Source organism: Tyto alba, unplaced genomic scaffold (genome assembly GCF_018691265.1).
Source record: "Tyto alba isolate M040663 unplaced genomic scaffold, T.alba_DEE_v4.0 Super-Scaffold_46, whole genome shotgun sequence".
Lineage (NCBI taxonomy): Eukaryota > Metazoa > Chordata > Aves > Strigiformes > Tytonidae > Tyto > Tyto alba.
In genome coordinates, this window is record NW_024881322.1 from 8142067 (window position 1) to 8165104 (window position 23038).

A 23038-nucleotide genomic window follows, 5' to 3' on the forward strand; every position below is an offset into this window, starting at 1 on the left:
ACAAAGGCTCCTGACAACAGGCCGGGCCGCACACTCGCCCTCGCCAAACCCAGCCCGAGCAAAGCCCTCGCACACTCGCCACACCCACCGGGGACCCTGCCACAGCACCTTCCCGGCCTCTCGGCTCCCAGCGCACCACCACGCCTGCCACCCCCCGACCACTGCCCCGGGCACCTTCGGGGCCACCCGCGCCCCAGGCTCACCCTTCACCTTCCCTCGGCACATCGCGCGGGAAAAGGAAGGCATTTTTTCCCACGGCCCGCCCCTGGGCACCTCGTGCTGCTGCGTGGCTTCCTCAGCGTCCGTCCGACCGACAAGGGGGCGCCTGCTTTCATCGCCGGAAATCCCGCGGGCACCCTCTCCAATCCGAAGACGCTCACTCGATTCTTCGGACCGGCCTCCCGTCAAGGGACACGAGCCCCTCTGCTAACCGCGCCTCACCTCTCGGCATGGCTACAAGCTTTTCCCACCGGGAAAGCTGTGATTTACGGATGAAAGACTTCACAACAAAGGGTTGTAAAGCAGGTATGTTTATTCGGCGCCGGGCACGTGGGGGATGGCTCCGCCACAACAAGCATGCGCGCCCCCCTGCCCTGCTAGTCTTGCTTCTATGTTACAAAGCGTTGCATATTCATGAGACGCCTATGCATATTCATAACCTATTCCCGCCTACCCTCGCTTCTTATTATAATTAGGTCTCCTCCTCCTTGCGGCTGCGCAGGGAGTTCCTTTGGTCCTGGGCGGGGGTCGTGAAGAGCTGGGCAGTGGTCGTGGGAGGAAGTATCTCCTCTTCCTCACTGCTTAACTTTTCATCCTGAATTCCTGCGCAGTCTCTGTCGCCTCCTGGACCTGGGCTAAACCGCAGAGCTGGTTTGTGCCGGTTGTGAGGTGATCTTTTGCTGATACACACTTATTTAAGGGAAGGAAAGGGGGGGCCCTCTTTTGAATAGGAAACAGAGGCAGAGCAAAACAAGCAATGTCTCTTGTCTCGTGCAAGCATAATACCAAATTTGGTTAATATCCCATTTCAGCTGCAACTGAGCAGGTGGTCGATTCGCACTCCTGCCCAAAATCATCCCCACCTACACAACCCCTGAAACCAGGGGAGCACCTCACAACCCTCACACTCTTCAGCTGCAAGACCAAACCGCATTTCCAAACCACCGAGAACACACCAACAGCCACAGGCTCCGTATCTTCCACAGTCCTGGGCAGAGACACACGGAAAGAAGGATTCAGTCTCTCCACAGAACACGACTGGAAACACCAACGCCGGTGTTTTGCCAATTGACGGGCTTAACACAAAGGACACAGACACCAAGCAAGAAATAGGCTTATTTACTTTAATTTAAAATAGCAGAAAGAATAAGCATGGTAATGCACCTAGACATTACTATTTAAAGCTAGCTGTAGTGATTAAGAAAGATCCATCACCAATGCCCTCTACTTTACCATCATCCAGATCCGTGCATCAGCTGGGGAGCCCCGTCACAGCGAAGGGTCGGAGAGGCTTTCCCGGCAATTGGGAAGTCCTACGCAGTGCGTCCGCTCGTAGGTGAGGTCTCCTATAAAAATTGCCAATTTCATACCTTCCTCCTTCATCCGCTGTATGCAATCTCGCAAAGTATACCAGGGACGTTCCCCACCTGGCCAATCATTCTCCGTGGGGTATTTATTATTACATCTCTGGGCAGCCAAGGTTAACAAATTTGTATCCTGAGGATTATTTCGGAATGCATCTTGCACAGAGGAGTCAGAACTCAAAACTAAAAACTTCCTAGATTCCCCTGGATCTAGGGTTAACCCTGCTGCTCCCTGATCGTCCAAACGCACCATCCAAGAGAGCAGGGGTTCCCCCAGTCTCTGCTTAAATCTTTCAATTATATCATTTATTTGATGCTGAGTATAATCTTCAATCCCATCCTTCCTTACTTGTTGCCCGTTAGTATCCAATTCTATTTTCCGTCTCCACACTGGTTTTACATCCACAGGTTCATCTGAGGAACGAGCCTCATCAGAACCTGTAGAATCCCAAATATCTCCATCCCATCTGTCAGGATCCCACCGTACCCCTGCTTCTGCAATCGCAGCATGCACTTTCCTATGGTTTACTCGTCCCCTTCTTTCTTATACTTATACTGTGCAACTCTTACTGCAGCTGTTTCAGCTACAGTCTGATAAGTATCCAACTTATCGGCAAGCAACTTGTTTTGACACCGTAACGATACAATTTGATTCTGCAAATCACACATCTGTCGCTCCATGTGGGAGCGCTCCAACAACAGTTTTTCTTTCTGTTGGTGCTGTTTCCGATATGCTGTTAACAAAACCCATCCCCGTCTTCCCGAACACACAATTTCTTTTCCTTTTTCAACAGATAATTTTTGGATACATTTTAATACATCCAGTGGTTCAGCTTCTTTTAGCCGACTTTCCCACTGTTCACATGGTCCTCCGACCTTAGCCCACTCAAGAGCCAGTGAACTATAAGGAAGGTCTTCCCATCCAGGAATTTCAGATGGAGCTGATTCCTTACGTTTAGATTTAAAAAATGACATTTTGTTCTAATCCTGTCCCTGACGCCAAATTTGTTTTGCCAATTAACGGGCTTAACACAAAGGACACAGACACCAAGCTAAAGAAATAGGCTTATTTTACTTTAGTTTAAAACAGCAGAAAGAATAAGCATGGTAATGCACCTAGACATTACTATTTAAAGCTAGCTGTAGTGATTAAGAAAGATCCATCACCAATTGCCCTCATACTTTACCATCATCCAGATCCGTGCATCAGCTGGGGAGCCCCGTCACAGCGAAGGGTCGGAGAGGCTTTCCCGGCAATTGGGAAGTCCCTACGCAGTGCGTCCGCTCGTAGGTGAGGTCTGCGTCTGTGCTGTGAGAGGGTCCAGGTTTTATAGAGTTTAACAAACAAGTCTAAACAAAACGCACAGGAGATATCTGGTAGATTGATATGGCTCACTCAGGCGTGTCCGGATCTGGCCAGGATCCGGCCATGCCGAGGAGTTTCTGTTTTTCTTTACATTTGGGATTTATAGTTACTTCCTATTGTTTACTTATAGTTCCCAGGGATTGTTCCCAGGGTTACGTTTTCATGCTGATAAGATACGGGTTGCTTCAGTCTGCTGATAAGATGCTGATTGCTGGTCGGGGAATTCACTCAGAAGTGAACTTTGGTTTGAGGCCTATTGTTTGGGCCCCTTTTTGTTTCAGCCGGCAGCTTTGAAACGGCCTGACAGTTTAGGAGTAGCGCTCGGGGATATTAGAAATGCCCCTCGCCAACCGCTGCGGCCGGCCCAGCTCCGCCAGCTGGCCCCGGCTCCTCCCAGGGCACCAAGGAAGCCCCCCGCGCCACCCTGGCTGGGCACAAAGGCCTCGCAGCCCTGCGCCCACCAGACCCCAAGGAGTCGCGAGACACAGCTCCCGCTCTGCCCGGCACGGCCACGCCGGCGCCACAAAATAGGAGCTGCTGGGTGGCCCTAGAGCCATCGCCAGCCTGCGGCCAGCGGCCACGGGGCGCGCCAGGAGCCTTCCCAAGGAGGACGAGCCAAGGCCAGGGCGAGCGAGCCCAAAGCCTTTGCCGCAAAGAGCGGGCGCCAAAAAGGGTGTCCCTGGGCGGTCTTGTGTCCCGGCAGGAGCCGGGGCCGCCCCTACAGTCTCCCCTGGCGGTCTTCCGTCCCGGCAGGAGCCGGGGCCGCCCCTAGTCTCCCCTGCGGTCTCCCATCCCGGTTGGAACCGGGGCCGCTCCTGCTTAGCTTCCCCGGGGGGCCTGTTAAGGGGAGGGTAGCTGCACCGTGGCCCCCGCCAGCTCCGCCCCCCAGCACCGCCTTTAGCTCCGCCTCCTTTCCCGCTCCACCAGCTCCACAAAGGCTCCTGACAACAGGCCGGGCCGCACACTCGCCCTCGCCAAACCCAGCCCGAGCAAAGCCCTCGCACACTCGCCACACCCACCGGGGACCCTGCCACAGCACCTTCCCGGCCTCTCGGCTCCCAGCGCACCACCACGCCTGCCACCCCCCGACCACTGCCCCGGGCACCTTCGGGGCCACCCGCGCCCCAGGCTCACCCTTCACCTTCCCTCGGCACATCGCGCGGGAAAAGGAAGGCATTTTTTCCCACGGCCCGCCCCTGGGCACCTCGTGCTGCTGCGTGGCTTCCTCAGCGTCCGTCCGACCGACAAGGGGGCGCCTGCTTTCATCGCCGGAAATCCCGCGGGCACCCTCTCCAGTCCGAAGACGCTCACTCGATTCTTCGGACCGGCCTCCCGTCAAGGGACACGAGCCCCTCTGCTAACCGCGCCTCACCTCTCAGCATGGCTACAAGCTTTTCCCACCGGGAAAGCTGTGATTTACGGATGAAAGACTTCACAACAAAGGGTTGTAAAGCAGGTATGTTTATTCGGCGCCGGGCACGTGGGGGATGGCTCCGCCACAACAAGCATGCGCGCCCCCCTGCCCTGCTAGTCTTGCTTCTATGTTACAAAGCGTTGCATATTCACGAGACGCCTATGCATATTCATAACCTATTCCCGCCTACCCTCGCTTCTTATTATAATTAGGTCTCCTCCTCCTTGCGGCTGCGCAGGGAGTTCCTTTGGTCCTGGGCGGGGGTCGTGAAGAGCTGGGCAGTGGTCGTGGGAGGAAGTATCTCCTCTTCCTCACTGCTTAACTTTTCATCCTGAATTCCTGCGCAGTCTCTGTCGCCTCCTGGACCTGGGCTAAACCGCAGAGCTGGTTTGTGCCGGTTGTGAGGTGATCTTTTGCTGATACACACTTATTTAAGGGAAGGAAAGGGGGGGCCCTCTTTTGAATAGGAAACAGAGGCAGAGCAAAACAGGCAATGTCTCTTGTCTCGTGCAAGCATAATACCAAATTTGGTTAATATCCCATTTCAGCTGCAACTGAGCAGGTGGTCGATTCGCACTCCTGCCCAAAATGATCCCCACCTACACAACCCCTGAAACCAGGGGAGCACCTCACAACCCTCACACTCTTCAGCTGCAAGACCAAACCGCATTTCCAAACCACCGAGAACACACCAACAGCCACAGGCTCCGTATCTTCCACAGTCCTGGGCAGAGACACACGGAAAGAAGGATTCAGTCTCTCCACAGAACACGACTGGAAACACCAACGCCGGCAGCTTTGAAACGGCCTGACAGTTTAGGAGTAGCGCTCGGGGATATTAGAAATGCCCCTCGCCAACCGCTGCGGCCGGCCCAGCTCCGCCAGCTGGCCCCGGCTCCTGCCAGGGCACCAAGGAAGCCCCCCGCGCCACCCTGGCTGGGCACAAAGGCCTCGCAGCCCTGCGCCCACCAGACCCCAAGGAGTCGCGAGACACAGCTCCCGCTCTGCCCGGCACGGCCACGCCGGCGCCACAAAATAGGAGCTGCTGGGTGGCCCTAGAGCCATCGCCAGCCTGCGGCCAGCGGCCACGGGGCGCGCCAGGAGCCTTCCCAAGGAGGACGAGCCAAGGCCAGGGCGAGCGAGCCCAAAGCCTTTGCCGCAAAGAGCGGGCGCCAAAAAGGGTGTCCCTGGGCGGTCTTGTGTCCCGGCAGGAGCCGGGGCCGCCCCTACAGTCTCCCCTGGCGGTCTTCCGTCCCGGCAGGAGCCGGGGCCGCCCCTAGTCTCCCCTGCGGTCTCCCATCCCGGTTGGAACCGGGGCCGCTCCTGCTTAGCTTCCCCGGGGGGCCTGTTAAGGGGAGGGTAGCTGCACCGTGGCCCCCGCCAGCTCCGCCCCCCAGCACCGCCTTTAGCTCCGCCTCCTTTCCCGCTCCACCAGCTCCACAAAGGCTCCTGACAACAGGCCGGGCCGCACACTCGCCCTCGCCAAACCCAGCCCGAGCAAAGCCCTCGCACACTCGCCACACCCACCGGGGACCCTGCCACAGCACCTTCCCGGCCTCTCGGCTCCCAGCGCACCACCACGCCTGCCACCCCCCGACCACTGCCCCGGGCACCTTCGGGGCCACCCGCGCCCCAGGCTCACCCTTCACCTTCCCTCGGCACATCGCGCGGGAAAAGGAAGGCATTTTTTCCCACGGCCCGCCCCTGGGCACCTCGTGCTGCTGCGTGGCTTCCTCAGCGTCCGTCCGACCGACAAGGGGGCGCCTGCTTTCATCGCCGGAAATCCCGCGGGCACCCTCTCCAATCCGAAGACGCTCACTCGATTCTTCGGACCGGCCTCCCGTCAAGGGACACGAGCCCCTCTGCTAACCGCGCCTCACCTCTCAGCATGGCTACAAGCTTTTCCCACCGGGAAAGCTGTGATTTACGGATGAAAGACTTCACAACAAAGGGTTGTAAAGCAGGTATGTTTATTCGGCGCCGGGCACGTGGGGGATGGCTCCGCCACAACAAGCATGCGCGCCCCCCTGCCCTGCTAGTCTTGCTTCTATGTTACAAAGCGTTGCATATTCACGAGACGCCTATGCATATTCATAACCTATTCCCGCCTACCCTCGCTTCTTATTATAATTAGGTCTCCTCCTCCTTGCGGCTGCGCAGGGAGTTCCTTTGGTCCTGGGCGGGGGTCGTGAAGAGCTGGGCAGTGGTCGTGGGAGGAAGTATCTCCTCTTCCTCACTGCTTAACTTTTCATCCTGAATTCCTGCGCAGTCTCTGTCGCCTCCTGGACCTGGGCTAAACCGCAGAGCTGGTTTGTGCCGGTTGTGAGGTGATCTTTTGCTGATACACACTTATTTAAGGGAAGGAAAGGGGGGGCCCTCTTTTGAATAGGAAACAGAGGCAGAGCAAAACAGGCAATGTCTCTTGTCTCGTGCAAGCATAATACCAAATTTGGTTAATATCCCATTTCAGCTGCAACTGAGCAGGTGGTCGATTCGCACTCCTGCCCAAAATCATCCCCACCTACACAACCCCTGAAACCAGGGGAGCACCTCACAACCCTCACACTCTTCAGCTGCAAGACCAAACCGCATTTCCAAACCACCGAGAACACACCAACAGCCACAGGCTCCGTATCTTCCACAGTCCTGGGCAGAGACACACGGAAAGAAGGATTCAGTCTCTCCACAGAACACGACTGGAAACACCAACGCCGGCAGCTTTGAAACGGCCTGACAGTTTAGGAGTAGCGCTCGGGGATATTAGAAATGCCCCTCGCCAACCGCTGCGGCCGGCCCAGCTCCGCCAGCTGGCCCCGGCTCCTGCCAGGGCACCAAGGAAGCCCCCCGCGCCACCCTGGCTGGGCACAAAGGCCTCGCAGCCCTGCGCCCACCAGACCCCAAGGAGTCGCGAGACACAGCTCCCGCTCTGCCCGGCACGGCCACGCCGGCGCCACAAAATAGGAGCTGCTGGGTGGCCCTAGAGCCATCGCCAGCCTGCGGCCAGCGGCCACGGGGCGCGCCAGGAGCCTTCCCAAGGAGGACGACCAAGGCCAGGGCGAGCGAGCCCAAAGCCTTTGCCGCAAAGAGCGGGCGCCAAAAAGGGTGTCCCTGGGCGGTCTTGTGTCCCGGCAGGAGCCGGGGCCGCCCCTACAGTCTCCCCTGGCGGTCTTCCGTCCCGGCAGGAGCCGGGGCCGCCCCTAGTCTCCCCTGCGGTCTCCCATCCCGGTTGGAACCGGGGCCGCTCCTGCTTAGCTTCCCCGGGGGGCCTGTTAAGGGGAGGGTAGCTGCACCGTGGCCCCCGCCAGCTCCGCCCCCCAGCACCGCCTTTAGCTCCGCCTCCTTTCCCGCTCCACCAGCTCCACAAAGGCTCCTGACAACAGGCCGGGCCGCACACTCGCCCTCGCCAAACCCAGCCCGAGCAAAGCCCTCGCACACTCGCCACACCCACCGGGGACCCTGCCACAGCACCTTCCCGGCCTCTCGGCTCCCAGCGCACCACCACGCCTGCCACCCCCCGACCACTGCCCCGGGCACCTTCGGGGCCACCCGCGCCCCAGGCTCACCCTTCACCTTCCCTCGGCACATCGCGCGGGAAAAGGAAGGCATTTTTTTCCCACGGCCCGCCCCTGGGCACCTCGTGCTGCTGCGTGGCTTCCTCAGCGTCCGTCCGACCGACAAGGGGGCGCCTGCTTTCATCGCCGGAAATCCCGCGGGCACCCTCTCCAATCCGAAGACGCTCACTCGATTCTTCGGACCGGCCTCCCGTCAAGGGACACGAGCCCCTCTGCTAACCGCGCCTCACCTCTCAGCATGGCTACAAGCTTTTCCCACCGGGAAAGCTGTGATTTACGGATGAAAGACTTCACAACAAAGGGTTGTAAAGCAGGTATGTTTATTCGGCGCCGGGCACGTGGGGGATGGCTCCGCCACAACAAGCATGCGCGCCCCCCCTGCCCTGCTAGTCTTGCTTCTATGTTACAAAGCGTTGCATATTCACGAGACGCCTATGCATATTCATAACCTATTCCCGCCTACCCTCGCTTCTTATTATAATTAGGTCTCCTCCTCCTTGCGGCTGCGCAGGGAGTTCCTTTGGTCCTGGGCGGGGGTCGTGAAGAGCTGGGCAGTGGTCGTGGGAGGAAGTATCTCCTCTTCCTCACTGCTTAACTTTTCATCCTGAATTCCTGCGCAGTCTCTGTCGCCTCCTGGACCTGGGCTAAACCGCAGAGCTGGTTTGTGCCGGTTGTGAGGTGATCTTTTGCTGATACACACTTATTTAAGGGAAGGAAAGGGGGGGCCCTCTTTTGAATAGGAAACAGAGGCAGAGCAAAACAGGCAATGTCTCTTGTCTCGTGCAAGCATAATACCAAATTTGGTTAATATCCCATTTCAGCTGCAACTGAGCAGGTGGTCGATTCGCACTCCTGCCCAAAATCATCCCCACCTACACAACCCCTGAAACCAGGGGAGCACCTCACAACCCTCACACTCTTCAGCTGCAAGACCAAACCGCATTTCCAAACCACCGAGAACACACCAACAGCCACAGGCTCCGTATCTTCCACAGTCCTGGGCAGAGACACACGGAAAGAAGGATTCAGTCTCTCCACAGAACACGACTGGAAACACCAACGCCGGCAGCTTTGAAACGGCCTGACAGTTTAGGAGTAGCGCTCGGGGATATTAGAAATGCCCCTCGCCAACCGCTGCGGCCGGCCCAGCTCCGCCAGCTGGCCCCGGCTCCTCCCAGGGCACCAAGGAAGCCCCCCGCGCCACCCTGGCTGGGCACAAAGGCCTCGCAGCCCTGCGCCCACCAGACCCCAAGGAGTCGCGAGACACAGCTCCCGCTCTGCCCGGCACGGCCACGCCGGCGCCACAAAATAGGAGCTGCTGGGTGGCCCTAGAGCCATCGCCAGCCTGCGGCCAGCGGCCACGGGGCGCGCCAGGAGCCTTCCCAAGGAGGACGACCAAGGCCAGGGCGAGCGAGCCCAAAGCCTTTGCCGCAAAGAGCGGGCGCCAAAAAGGGTGTCCCTGGGCGGTCTTGTGTCCCGGCAGGAGCCGGGGCCGCCCCTACAGTCTCCCCTGGCGGTCTTCCGTCCCGGCAGGAGCCGGGGCCGCCCCTAGTCTCCCCTGCGGTCTCCCATCCCGGTTGGAACCGGGGCCGCTCCTGCTTAGCTTCCCCGGGGGGCCTGTTAAGGGGAGGGTAGCTGCACCGTGGCCCCCGCCAGCTCCGCCCCCCAGCACCGCCTTTAGCTCCGCCTCCTTTCCCGCTCCACCAGCTCCACAAAGGCTCCTGACAACAGGCCGGGCCGCACACTCGCCCTCGCCAAACCCAGCCCGAGCAAAGCCCTCGCACACTCGCCACACCCACCGGGGACCCTGCCACAGCACCTTCCCGGCCTCTCGGCTCCCAGCGCACCACCACGCCTGCCACCCCCCGACCACTGCCCCGGGCACCTTCGGGGCCACCCGCGCCCCAGGCTCACCCTTCACCTTCCCTCGGCACATCGCGCGGGAAAAGGAAGGCATTTTTTCCCACGGCCCGCCCCTGGGCACCTCGTGCTGCTGCGTGGCTTCCTCAGCGTCCGTCCGACCGACAAGGGGGCGCCTGCTTTCATCGCCGGAAATCCCGCGGGCACCCTCTCCAATCCGAAGACGCTCACTCGATTCTTCGGACCGGCCTCCCGTCAAGGGACACGAGCCCCTCTGCTAACCGCGCCTCACCTCTCAGCATGGCTACAAGCTTTTCCCACCGGGAAAGCTGTGATTTACGGATGAAAGACTTCACAACAAAGGGTTGTAAAGCAGGTATGTTTATTCGGCGCCGGGCACGTGGGGGATGGCTCCGCCACAACAAGCATGCGCGCCCCCCTGCCCTGCTAGTCTTGCTTCTATGTTACAAAGCGTTGCATATTCACTGAGACGCCTATGCATATTCATAACCTATTCCCGCCTACCCTCGCTTCTTATTATAATTAGGTCTCCTCCTCCTTGCGGCTGCGCAGGGAGTTCCTTTGGTCCTGGGCGGGGGTCGTGAAGAGCTGGGCAGTGGTCGTGGGAGGAAGTATCTCCTCTTCCTCACTGCTTAACTTTTCATCCTGAATTCCTGCGCAGTCTCTGTCGCCTCCTGGACCTGGGCTAAACCGCAGAGCTGGTTTGTGCCGGTTGTGAGGTGATCTTTTGCTGATACACACTTATTTAAGGGAAGGAAAGGGGGGGCCCTCTTTTGAATAGGAAACAGAGGCAGAGCAAAACAGGCAATGTCTCTTGTCTCGTGCAAGCATAATACCAAATTTGGTTAATATCCCATTTCAGCTGCAACTGAGCAGGTGGTCGATTCGCACTCCTGCCCAAAATGATCCCCACCTACACAACCCCTGAAACCAGGGGAGCACCTCACAACCCTCACACTCTTCAGCTGCAAGACCAAACCGCATTTCCAAACCACCGAGAACACACCAACAGCCACAGGCTCCGTATCTTCCACAGTCCTGGGCAGAGACACACGGAAAGAAGGATTCAGTCTCTCCACAGAACACGACTGGAAACACCAACGCCGGCAGCTTTGAAACGGCCTGACAGTTTAGGAGTAGCGCTCGGGGATATTAGAAATGCCCCTCGCCAACCGCTGCGGCCGGCCCAGCTCCGCCAGCTGGCCCCGGCTCCTCCCAGGGCACCAAGGAAGCCCCCCGCGCCACCCTGGCTGGGCACAAAGGCCTCGCAGCCCTGCGCCCACCAGACCCCAAGGAGTCGCGAGACACAGCTCCCGCTCTGCCCGGCACGGCCACGCCGGCGCCACAAAATAGGAGCTGCTGGGTGGCCCTAGAGCCATCGCCAGCCTGCGGCCAGCGGCCACGGGGCGCGCCAGGAGCCTTCCCAAGGAGGACGACCAAGGCCAGGGCGAGCGAGCCCAAAGCCTTTGCCGCAAAGAGCGGGCGCCAAAAAGGGTGTCCCTGGGCGGTCTTGTGTCCCGGCAGGAGCCGGGGCCGCCCCTACAGTCTCCCCTGGCGGTCTTCCGTCCCGGCAGGAGCCGGGGCCGCCCCTAGTCTCCCCTGCGGTCTCCCATCCCGGTTGGAACCGGGGCCGCTCCTGCTTAGCTTCCCCGGGGGGCCTGTTAAGGGGAGGGTAGCTGCACCGTGGCCCCCGCCAGCTCCGCCCCCCAGCACCGCCTTTAGCTCCGCCTCCTTTCCCGCTCCACCAGCTCCACAAAGGCTCCTGACAACAGGCCGGGCCGCACACTCGCCCTCGCCAAACCCAGCCCGAGCAAAGCCCTCGCACACTCGCCACACCCACCGGGGACCCTGCCACAGCACCTTCCCGGCCTCTCGGCTCCCAGCGCACCACCACGCCTGCCACCCCCCGACCACTGCCCCGGGCACCTTCGGGGCCACCCGCGCCCCAGGCTCACCCTTCACCTTCCCTCGGCACATCGCGCGGGAAAAGGAAGGCATTTTTTCCCACGGCCCGCCCCTGGGCACCTCGTGCTGCTGCGTGGCTTCCTCAGCGTCCGTCCGACCGACAAGGGGGCGCCTGCTTTCATCGCCGGAAATCCCGCGGGCACCCTCTCCAATCCGAAGACGCTCACTCGATTCTTCGGACCGGCCTCCCGTCAAGGGACACGAGCCCCTCTGCTAACCGCGCCTCACCTCTCAGCATGGCTACAAGCTTTTCCCACCGGGAAAGCTGTGATTTACGGATGAAAGACTTCACAACAAAGGGTTGTAAAGCAGGTATGTTTATTCGGCGCCGGGCACGTGGGGGATGGCTCCGCCACAACAAGCATGCGCGCCCCCCTGCCCTGCTAGTCTTGCTTCTATGTTACAAAGCGTTGCATATTCACGAGACGCCTATGCATATTCATAACCTATTCCCGCCTACCCTCGCTTCTTATTATAATTAGGTCTCCTCCTCCTTGCGGCTGCGCAGGGAGTTCCTTTGGTCCTGGGCGGGGGTCGTGAAGAGCTGGGCAGTGGTCGTGGGAGGAAGTATCTCCTCTTCCTCACTGCTTAACTTTTCATCCTGAATTCCTGCGCAGTCTCTGTCGCCTCCTGGACCTGGGCTAAACCGCAGAGCTGGTTTGTGCCGGTTGTGAGGTGATCTTTTGCTGATACACACTTATTTAAGGGAAGGAAAGGGGGGGCCCTCTTTTGAATAGGAAACAGAGGCAGAGCAAAACAGGCAATGTCTCTTGTCTCGTGCAAGCATAATACCAAATTTGGTTAATATCCCATTTCAGCTGCAACTGAGCAGGTGGTCGATTCGCACTCCTGCCCAAAATCATCCCCACCTACACAACCCCTGAAACCAGGGGAGCACCTCACAACCCTCACACTCTTCAGCTGCAAGACCAAACCGCATTTCCAAACCACCGAGAACACACCAACAGCCACAGGCTCCGTATCTTCCACAGTCCTGGGCAGAGACACACGGAAAGAAGGATTCAGTCTCTCCACAGAACACGACTGGAAACACCAACGCCGGCAGCTTTGAAACGGCCTGACAGTTTAGGAGTAGCGCTCGGGGATATTAGAAATGCCCCTCGCCAACCGCTGCGGCCGGCCCAGCTCCGCCAGCTGGCCCCGGCTCCTCCCAGGGCACCAAGGAAGCCCCCCGCGCCACCCTGGCTGGGCACAAAGGCCTCGCAGCCCTGCGCCCACCAGACCCCAAGGAGTCGCGAGACACAGCTCCCGCTCTGCCCGGCACGGCCACGCCGGCGCCACAAAATAGGAGCTGCTGGGTGGCCCTAGAGCCATCGCCAGCCTGCGGCCAGCGGCCACGGGGCGCGCCAGGAGCCTTCCCAAGGAGGACGACCAAGGCCAGGGCGAGCGAGCCCAAAGCCTTTGCCGCAAAGAGCGGGCGCCAAAAAGGGTGTCCCTGGGCGGTCTTGTGTCCCGGCAGGAGCCGGGGCCGCCCCTACAGTCTCCCCTGGCGGTCTTCCGTCCCGGCAGGAGCCGGGGCCGCCCCTAGTCTCCCCTGCGGTCTCCCATCCCGGTTGGAACCGGGGCCGCTCCTGCTTAGCTTCCCCGGGGGGCCTGTTAAGGGGAGGGTAGCTGCACCGTGGCCCCCGCCAGCTCCGCCCCCCAGCACCGCCTTTAGCTCCGCCTCCTTTCCCGCTCCACCAGCTCCACAAAGGCTCCTGACAACAGGCCGGGCCGCACACTCGCCCTCGCCAAACCCAGCCCGAGCAAAGCCCTCGCACACTCGCCACACCCACCGGGGACCCTGCCACAGCACCTTCCCGGCCTCTCGGCTCCCAGCGCACCACCACGCCTGCCACCCCCCGACCACTGCCCCGGGCACCTTCGGGGCCACCCGCGCCCCAGGCTCACCCTTCACCTTCCCTCGGCACATCGCGCGGGAAAAGGAAGGCATTTTTTCCCACGGCCCGCCCCTGGGCACCTCGTGCTGCTGCGTGGCTTCCTCAGCGTCCGTCCGACCGACAAGGGGGCGCCTGCTTTCATCGCCGGAAATCCCGCGGGCACCCTCTCCAATCCGAAGACGCTCACTCGATTCTTCGGACCGGCCTCCCGTCAAGGGACACGAGCCCCTCTGCTAACCGCGCCTCACCTCTCAGCATGGCTACAAGCTTTTCCCACCGGGAAAGCTGTGATTTACGGATGAAAGACTTCACAACAAAGGGTTGTAAAGCAGGTATGTTTATTCGGCGCCGGGCACGTGGGGGATGGCTCCGCCACAACAAGCATGCGCGCCCCCCTGCCCTGCTAGTCTTGCTTCTATGTTACAAAGCGTTGCATATTCACGAGACGCCTATGCATATTCATAACCTATTCCCGCCTACCCTCGCTTCTTATTATAATTAGGTCTCCTCCTCCTTGCGGCTGCGCAGGGAGTTCCTTTGGTCCTGGGCGGGGGTCGTGAAGAGCTGGGCAGTGGTCGTGGGAGGAAGTATCTCCTCTTCCTCACTGCTTAACTTTTCATCCTGAATTCCTGCGCAGTCTCTGTCGCCTCCTGGACCTGGGCTAAACCGCAGAGCTGGTTTGTGCCGGTTGTGAGGTGATCTTTTGCTGATACACACTTATTTAAGGGAAGGAAAGGGGGGGCCCTCTTTTGAATAGGAAACAGAGGCAGAGCAAAACAGGCAATGTCTCTTGTCTCGTGCAAGCATAATACCAAATTTGGTTAATATCCCATTTCAGCTGCAACTGAGCAGGTGGTCGATTCGCACTCCTGCCCAAAATCATCCCCACCTACACAACCCCTGAAACCAGGGGAGCACCTCACAACCCTCACACTCTTCAGCTGCAAGACCAAACCGCATTTCCAAACCACCGAGAACACACCAACAGCCACAGGCTCCGTATCTTCCACAGTCCTGGGCAGAGACACACGGAAAGAAGGATTCAGTCTCTCCACAGAACACGACTGGAAACACCAACGCCGGCAGCTTTGAAACGGCCTGACAGTTTAGGAGTAGCGCTCGGGGATATTAGAAATGCCCCTCGCCAACCGCTGCGGCCGGCCCAGCTCCGCCAGCTGGCCCCGGCTCCTCCCAGGGCACCAAGGAAGCCCCCCGCGCCACCCTGGCTGGGCACAAAGGCCTCGCAGCCCTGCGCCCACCAGACCCCAAGGAGTCGCGAGACACAGCTCCCGCTCTGCCCGGCACGGCCACGCCGGCGCCACAAAATAGGAGCTGCTGGGTGGCCCTAGAGCCATCGCCAGCCTGCGGCCAGCGGCCACGGGGCGCGCCAGGAGCCTTCCCAAGGAGGACGACCAAGGCCAGGGCGAGCGAGCCCAAAGCCTTTGCCGCAAAGAGCGGGCGCCAAAAAGGGTGTCCCTGGGCGGTCTTGTGTCCCGGCAGGAGCCGGGGCCGCCCCTACAGTCTCCCCTGGCGGTCTTCCGTCCCGGCAGGAGCCGGGGCCGCCCCTAGTCTCCCCTGCGGTCTCCCATCCCGGTTGGAACCGGGGCCGCTCCTGCTTAGCTTCCCCGGGGGGCCTGTTAAGGGGAGGGTAGCTGCACCGTGGCCCCCGCCAGCTCCGCCCCCCAGCACCGCCTTTAGCTCCGCCTCCTTTCCCGCTCCACCAGCTCCACAAAGGCTCCTGACAACAGGCCGGGCCGCACACTCGCCCTCGCCAAACCCAGCCCGAGCAAAGCCCTCGCACACTCGCCACACCCACCGGGGACCCTGCCACAGCACCTTCCCGGCCTCTCGGCTCCCAGCGCACCACCACGCCTGCCACCCCCCGACCACTGCCCCGGGCACCTTCGGGGCCACCCGCGCCCCAGGCTCACCCTTCACCTTCCCTCGGCACATCGCGCGGGAAAAGGAAGGCATTTTTTCCCACGGCCCGCCCCTGGGCACCTCGTGCTGCTGCGTGGCTTCCTCAGCGTCCGTCCGACCGACAAGGGGGCGCCTGCTTTCATCGCCGGAAATCCCGCGGGCACCCTCTCCAATCCGAAGACGCTCACTCGATTCTTCGGACCGGCCTCCCGTCAAGGGACACGAGCCCCTCTGCTAACCGCGCCTCACCTCTCAGCATGGCTACAAGCTTTTCCCACCGGGAAAGCTGTGATTTACGGATGAAAGACTTCACAACAAAGGGTTGTAAAGCAGGTATGTTTATTCGGCGCCGGGCACGTGGGGGATGGCTCCGCCACAACAAGCATGCGCGCCCCCCTGCCCTGCTAGTCTTGCTTCTATGTTACAAAGCGTTGCATATTCACTGAGACGCCTATGCATATTCATAACCTATTCCCGCCTACCCTCGCTTCTTATTATAATTAGGTCTCCTCCTCCTTGCGGCTGCGCAGGGAGTTCCTTTGGTCCTGGGCGGGGGTCGTGAAGAGCTGGGCAGTGGTCGTGGGAGGAAGTATCTCCTCTTCCTCACTGCTTAACTTTTCATCCTGAATTCCTGCGCAGTCTCTGTCGCCTCCTGGACCTGGGCTAAACCGCAGAGCTGGTTTGTGCCGGTTGTGAGGTGATCTTTTGCTGATACACACTTATTTAAGGGAAGGAAAGGGGGGGCCCTCTTTTGAATAGGAAACAGAGGCAGAGCAAAACAGGCAATGTCTCTTGTCTCGTGCAAGCATAATACCAAATTTGGTTAATATCCCATTTCAGCTGCAACTGAGCAGGTGGTCGATTCGCACTCCTGCCCAAAATCATCCCCACCTACACAACCCCTGAAACCAGGGGAGCACCTCACAACCCTCACACTCTTCAGCTGCAAGACCAAACCGCATTTCCAAACCACCGAGAACACACCAACAGCCACAGGCTCCGTATCTTCCACAGTCCTGGGCAGAGACACACGGAAAGAAGGATTCAGTCTCTCCACAGAACACGACTGGAAACACCAACGCCGGTGTTTTGCCAATTGACGGGCTTAACACAAAGGACACAGACACCAAGCTAAAGAAATAGGCTTATTTTACTTTAGTTTAAAACAGCAGAAAGAATAAGCAAGGTAATGCACCTAGACATTACTATTTAAAGCTAGCTGTAGTGATTAAGAAAGATCCATCACCAATTGCCCTCATACTTTACCGATCATCCAGATCCGTGCATCAGCTGGGGAGCCCCGTCACAGCGAAGGGTCGGAGAGGCTTTCCCGGCAATTGGGAAGTCCTACGCAGTGCGTCCGCTCGTAGGTGAGGTCTCCTATAAAAATTGCCAATTTCATACCTTCCTCCTTCATCCGCTGTATGCAATCTCGCAAAGTATACCAGGGACGTTCCCCACCTGGCCAATCATTCTCCGTGGGGTATTTATTATTACATCTCTGGGCAGCCAAGGTTAACAAAATTTGTATCCTGAGGATTATTTCGGAATGCATCTTGCACAAAGGAGTCAGAACTCAAAACTAAAAACTTCCTAGATTCCCCTGGCTCTAGGGTTAACCCTGCTGCTCCCTGATCGTCCAAACGCACCATCCAAGAGAGCAGGGGTTCCCCCAGTCTCTGCTTAAATCTTTCCATTATATCATTTATTTGATGCTGAGTATAATCTTCAATCCCATCCTTCCTTACTTGTTGCCCGTTAGTATCCAATTCTATTTTCCGTCTCCACACTGGTTTTACATCCACAGGTTCATCTGAGGAACGAGCCTCATCAGAACCTGTAGAATCCCAAATATCTCCATCCCATCTGTCAGGATCCCACCGTACCCCTGCTTCTGCAATCGCAGCATGCACTTTCCTATGGTTTACTCGTCCCCTTCTTTTCTTATACTTATACTGTGCAACTCTTACTGCAGCTGTTTCAGCTACAGTCTGATAAGTATCCAACTTATCGGCAAGCAACTTGTTTTGACACCGTAACGATACAATTTGATTCTGCAAATCACACATCTGTCGCTCCATGTGGGAGCGCTCCAACAACAGTTTTTCTTTCTGTTGGTGCTGTTTCCGATATGCTGTTAACAAAACCCATCCCCGTCTTCCCGAACACACAATTTCTTTTCCTTTTTCAATAGATAATTTTTGGATACATTTTAATAGCATCCAGTGGTTCAGCTTCTTTTAGCCGACTTTCCCACTGTTCACATGGTCCTCCGACCTTAGCCCACTCAAGAGCCAGTGAACTATAAGGAAGGTCTTCCCATCCAGGAATTTCAGATGGAGCTGATTCCTTACGGTTAGATTTAAAAAATGACATTTTGTTCTAATCCTGTCCCTGACGCCAAATTTGTTTTGCCAATTAACGGGCTTAACACAAAGGACACAGACACCAAGCTAAAGAAATAGGCTTATTTTACTTTAGTTTAAAACAGCAGAAAGAATAAGCAAGGTAATGCACCTAGACATTACTATTTAAAGCTAGCTGTAGTGATTAAGAAAGATCCATCACCAATTGCCCTCATACTTTACCGTCATCCAGATCCGTGCATCAGCTGGGGAGCCCCGTCACAGCTGAAGGGTCGGAGAGGCTTTCCCGGCAATTGGGAAGTCCCACGCAGTGCGTCCGCTCGTAGGTGAGGTCTGCGTCTGTGCTGTGAGAGGGTCCAGGTTTTATAGAGTTTAACAAACAAGTCTAAACAAAACGCACAGGAGATATCTGGTAGATTGATATGGCTCACTCAGGCGTGTCCGGATCTGGCCAGGATCCGGCCATGCCCGAGGAGTTTCTGTTTTTCTTTACATTTGGGATTTATAGTTACTTCCTATTGTTTACTTATAGTTCCCAGGGATTGTTCCCAGGGTTACGTTTTCATGCTGATAAGATACGGGTTGCTTCAGTCTGCTGATAAGATGCTGATTGCTGGTCGGGGAATTCACTCAGAAGTGAACTTTGGTTTGAGGCCTATTGTTTGGGCCCCTTTTTGTTTCAGCCGGCAGCTTTGAAACGGCCTGACAGTTTAGGAGTAGCGCTCGGGGATATTAGAAATGCCCCTCGCCAACCGCTGCGGCCGGCCCAGCTCCGCCAGCTGGCCCCGGCTCCTCCCAGGGCACCAAGGAAGCCCCCCGCGCCACCCTGGCTGGGCACAAAGGCCTCGCAGCCCTGCGCCCACCAGACCCCAAGGAGTCGCGAGACACAGCTCCCGCTCTGCCCGGCACGGCCACGCCGGCGCCACAAAATAGGAGCTGCTGGGTGGCCCTAGAGCCATCGCCAGCCTGCGGCCAGCGGCCACGGGGCGCGCCAGGAGCCTTCCCAAGGAGGACGACCAAGGCCAGGGCGAGCGAGCCCAAAGCCTTTGCCGCAAAGAGCGGGCGCCAAAAAGGGTGTCCCTGGGCGGTCTTGTGTCCCGGCAGGAGCCGGGGCCGCCCCTACAGTCTCCCCTGGCGGTCTTCCGTCCCGGCAGGAGCCGGGGCCGCCCCTAGTCTCCCCTGCGGTCTCCCATCCCGGTTGGAACCGGGGCCGCTCCTGCTTAGCTTCCCCGGGGGGCCTGTTAAGGGGAGGGTAGCTGCACCGTGGCCCCCGCCAGCTCCGCCCCCCAGCACCGCCTTTAGCTCCGCCTCCTTTCCCGCTCCACCAGCTCCACAAAGGCTCCTGACAACAGGCCGGGCCGCACACTCGCCCTCGCCAAACCCAGCCCGAGCAAAGCCCTCGCACACTCGCCACACCCACCGGGGACCCTGCCACAGCACCTTCCCGGCCTCTCGGCTCCCAGCGCACCACCACGCCTGCCACCCCCCGACCACTGCCCCGGGCACCTTCGGGGCCACCCGCGCCCCAGGCTCACCCTTCACCTTCCCTCGGCACATCGCGCGGGAAAAGGAAGGCATTTTTTCCCACGGCCCGCCCCTGGGCACCTCGTGCTGCTGCGTGGCTTCCTCAGCGTCCGTCCGACCGACAAGGGGGCGCCTGCTTTCATCGCCGGAAATCCCGCGGGCACCCTCTCCAATCCGAAGACGCTCACTCGATTCTTCGGACCGGCCTCCCGTCAAGGGACACGAGCCCCTCTGCTAACCGCGCCTCACCTCTCAGCATGGCTACAAGCTTTTCCCACCGGGAAAGCTGTGATTTACGGATGAAAGACTTCACAACAAAGGGTTGTAAAGCAGGTATGTTTATTCGGCGCCGGGCACGTGGGGGATGGCTCCGCCACAACAAGCATGCGCGCCCCCCTGCCCTGCTAGTCTTGCTTCTATGTTACAAAGCGTTGCATATTCACTGAGACGCCTATGCATATTCATAACCTATTCCCGCCTACCCTCGCTTCTTATTATAATTAGGTCTCCTCCTCCTTGCGGCTGCGCAGGGAGTTCCTTTGGTCCTGGGCGGGGGGTCGTGAAGAGCTGGGCAGTGGTCGTGGGAGGAAGTATCTCCTCTTCCTCACTGCTTAACTTTTCATCCTGAATTCCTGCGCAGTCTCTGTCGCCTCCTGGACCTGGGCTAAACCGCAGAGCTGGTTTGTGCCGGTTGTGAGGTGATCTTTTGCTGATACACACTTATTTAAGGGAAGGAAAGGGGGGGCCCTCTTTTGAATAGGAAACAGAGGCAGAGCAAAACAGGCAATGTCTCTTGTCTCGTGCAAGCATAATACCAAATTTGGTTAATATCCCATTTCAGCTGCAACTGAGCAGGTGGTCGATTCGCACTCCTGCCAAAATCATCCCCACCTACACAACCCCTGAAACCAGGGGAGCACCTCACAACCCTCACACTCTTCAGCTGCAAGACCAAACCGCATTTCCAAACCACCGAGAACACACAACAGCCACAGGCTCCGTATCTTCCACAGTCCTGGGCAGAGACACACGGAAAGAAGGATTCAGTCTCTCCACAGAACACGACTGGAAACACCAACGCCGGCAGCTTTGAAACGGCCTGACAGTTTAGGAGTAGCGCTCGGGGATATTAGAAATGCCCCTCGCCAACCGCTGCGGCCGCCCAGCTCCGCCAGCTGGCCCCGGCTCCTGCCAGGGCACCAAGGAAGCCCCCCGCGCCACCCTGGCTGGGCACAAAGGCCTCGCAGCCCTGCGCCCACCAGACCCCAAGGAGTCGCGAGACACAGCTCCCGCTCTGCCCGGCACGGCCACGCCGGCGCCACAAAATAGGAGCTGCTGGGTGGCCCTAGAGCCATCGCCAGCCTGCGGCCAGCGGCCACGGGGCGCGCCAGGAGCCTTCCCAAGGAGGACGACCAAGGCCAGGGCGAGCGAGCCCAAAGCCTTTGCCGCAAAGAGCGGGCGCCAAAAAGGGTGTCCCTGGGCGGTCTTGTGTCCCGGCAGGAGCCGGGGCCGCCCCTACAGTCTCCCCTGGCGGTCTTCCGTCCCGGCAGGAGCCGGGGCCGCCCCTAGTCTCCCCTGCGGTCTCCCATCCCGGTTGGAACCGGGGCCGCTCCTGCTTAGCTTCCCCGGGGGGCCTGTTAAGGGGAGGGTAGCTGCACCGTGGCCCCCGCCAGCTCCGCCCCCCAGCACCGCCTTTAGCTCCGCCTCCTTTCCCGCTCCACCAGCTCCACAAAGGCTCCTGACAACAGGCCGGGCCGCACACTCGCCCTCGCCAAACCCAGCCCGAGCAAAGCCCTCGCACACTCGCCACACCCACCGGGGACCCTGCCACAGCACCTTCCCGGCCTCTCGGCTCCCAGCGCACCACCACGCCTGCCACCCCCCGACCACTGCCCCGGGCACCTTCGGGGCCACCCGCGCCCCAGGCTCACCCTTCACCTTCCCTCGGCACATCGCGCGGGAAAAGGAAGGCATTTTTTCCCACGGCCCGCCCCTGGGCACCTCGTGCTGCTGCGTGGCTTCCTCAGCGTCCGTCCGACCGACAAGGGGGCGCCTGCTTTCATCGCCGGAAATCCCGCGGGCACCCTCTCCAATCCGAAGACGCTCACTCGATTCTTCGGACCGGCCTCCCGTCAAGGGACACGAGCCCCTCTGCTAACCGCGCCTCACCTCTCAGCATGGCTACAAGCTTTTCCCACCGGGAAAGCTGTGATTTACGGATGAAAGACTTCACAACAAAGGGTTGTAAAGCAGGTATGTTTATTCGGCGCCGGGCACGGGGGGATGGCTCCGCCACAACAAGCATGCGCGCCCCCCTGCCCTGCTAGTCTTGCTTCTATGTTACAAGCGTTGCATATTCACGAGACGCCTATGCATATTCAAACCTATTCCCGCCTACCCTCGCTTCTTATTATAATTAGGTCTCCTCCTCCTTGCGCTGCGCAGGGAGTTCCTTTGGTCCGGGCGGGGTCGTGAAGAGCTGGGCAGTGGTCGTGGGAGGAAGTATCTCCTCTTCCTCACTGCTTAACTTTTCATCCTGAATTCCTGCGCAGTCTCTGTCGCCTCCTGGACCTGGGCTAAACCGCAGAGCTGGTTTGTGCCGGTTGTGAGGTGATCTTTTGCTGATACACACTTATTAAGGGAAGGAAAGGGGGGGCCCTCTTTGAATAGGAAACAGAGGCAGAGCAAAACAAGGCAATGTCTCTTGTCTCGTGCAAGCATAATACCAAATTTGGTTAATATCCCATTTCAGCTGCAACTGAGCAGGTGGTCGATTCGCACTCCTGCCCAAAATCATCCCCACCTACACAACCCCTGAAACCAGGGGAGCACCTCACAACCCTCACACTCTTCAGCTGCAAGACCAAACCGCATTTCCAAACCACCGAGAACACACCAACAGCCACAGGCTCCGTATCTTCCACAGTCCTGGGCAGAGACACACGGAAAGAAGGATTCAGTCTCTCCACAGAACACGACTGGAAACACCAACGCCGGCAGCTTTGAAACGGGCCTGACAGTTTAGGAGTAGCGCTCGGGGATATTAGAAATGCCCCTCGCCAACCGCTGCGGCCGGCCCAGCTCCGCCAGCTGGCCCCGGCTCCTCCAGGGCACCAAGGAAGCCCCCCGCGCCACCCTGGCTGGGCACAAAGGCCTCGCAGCCCTGCGCCCACCAGACCCCAAGGAGTCGCGAGACACAGCTCCCGCTCTGCCCGGCACGGCCACGCCGGCGCCACAAAATAGGAGCTGCTGGGTGGCCCTAGAGCCATCGCCAGCCTGCGGCCAGCGGCCACGGGGCGCGCCAGGAGCCTTCCCAAGGAGGACGACCAAGGCCAGGGCGAGCGAGCCCAAAGCCTTTGCCGCAAAGAGCGGGCGCCAAAAAGGGTGTCCCTGGGCGGTCTTGTGTCCCGGCAGGAGCCGGGGCCGCCCCTACAGTCTCCCCTGGCGGTCTTCCGTCCCGGCAGGAGCCGGGGCCGCCCCTAGTCTCCCCTGCGGTCTCCCATCCCGGTTGGAACCGGGGCCGCTCCTGCTTAGCTTCCCCGGGGG

At 59.2% G+C, this 23038-nt stretch overlaps 2 protein-coding genes across 2 annotated transcripts; both read left to right on the plus strand.

Annotated features, from left to right (window-relative positions):
* Nucleotides 1–8300: 8300 nt before the first annotated feature.
* LOC122154752 (nascent polypeptide-associated complex subunit alpha, muscle-specific form-like) lies at nt 8301–16002 on the plus strand. Its single transcript, XM_042806299.1, has 5 exons — nt 8301–8324; nt 9051–10171; nt 10679–12093; nt 12600–14014; nt 14521–16002. Exons 1-2 carry the CDS (start codon nt 8301–8303, stop codon nt 10074–10076), a joined length of 1050 nt encoding a protein of 349 aa, XP_042662233.1. The 3' UTR covers nt 10077–10171; nt 10679–12093; nt 12600–14014; nt 14521–16002.
* Nucleotides 16003–20627: 4625 nt separating this feature from the next.
* Nucleotides 20628–22498, plus strand: LOC122154753 (nascent polypeptide-associated complex subunit alpha, muscle-specific form-like). Its single transcript, XM_042806300.1, has 2 exons — nt 20628–21745; nt 22245–22498. Exon 1 carries the CDS (start codon nt 20628–20630, stop codon nt 21648–21650), a length of 1023 nt encoding a protein of 340 aa, XP_042662234.1. The 3' UTR covers nt 21651–21745; nt 22245–22498.
* Nucleotides 22499–23038: the final 540 nt, after the last annotated feature.

Coding starts and splice junctions, on each gene's coding strand:
- LOC122154752 (XM_042806299.1), top strand. CDS start 8,301: ATGCGCGCCCCCCCTGCCCTGCTA. Junction 8,325..9,050: donor GCGCCCCCCCTGCCCTGCTA/GTCTTGCTTCTA, acceptor CGGGGATATTAG/AAATGCCCCTCGCCAACCGC.
- LOC122154753 (XM_042806300.1), top strand. CDS start 20,628: ATGCCCCTCGCCAACCGCTGCGGCCGCCCAGCTCCGCCAGCTGGCCCC.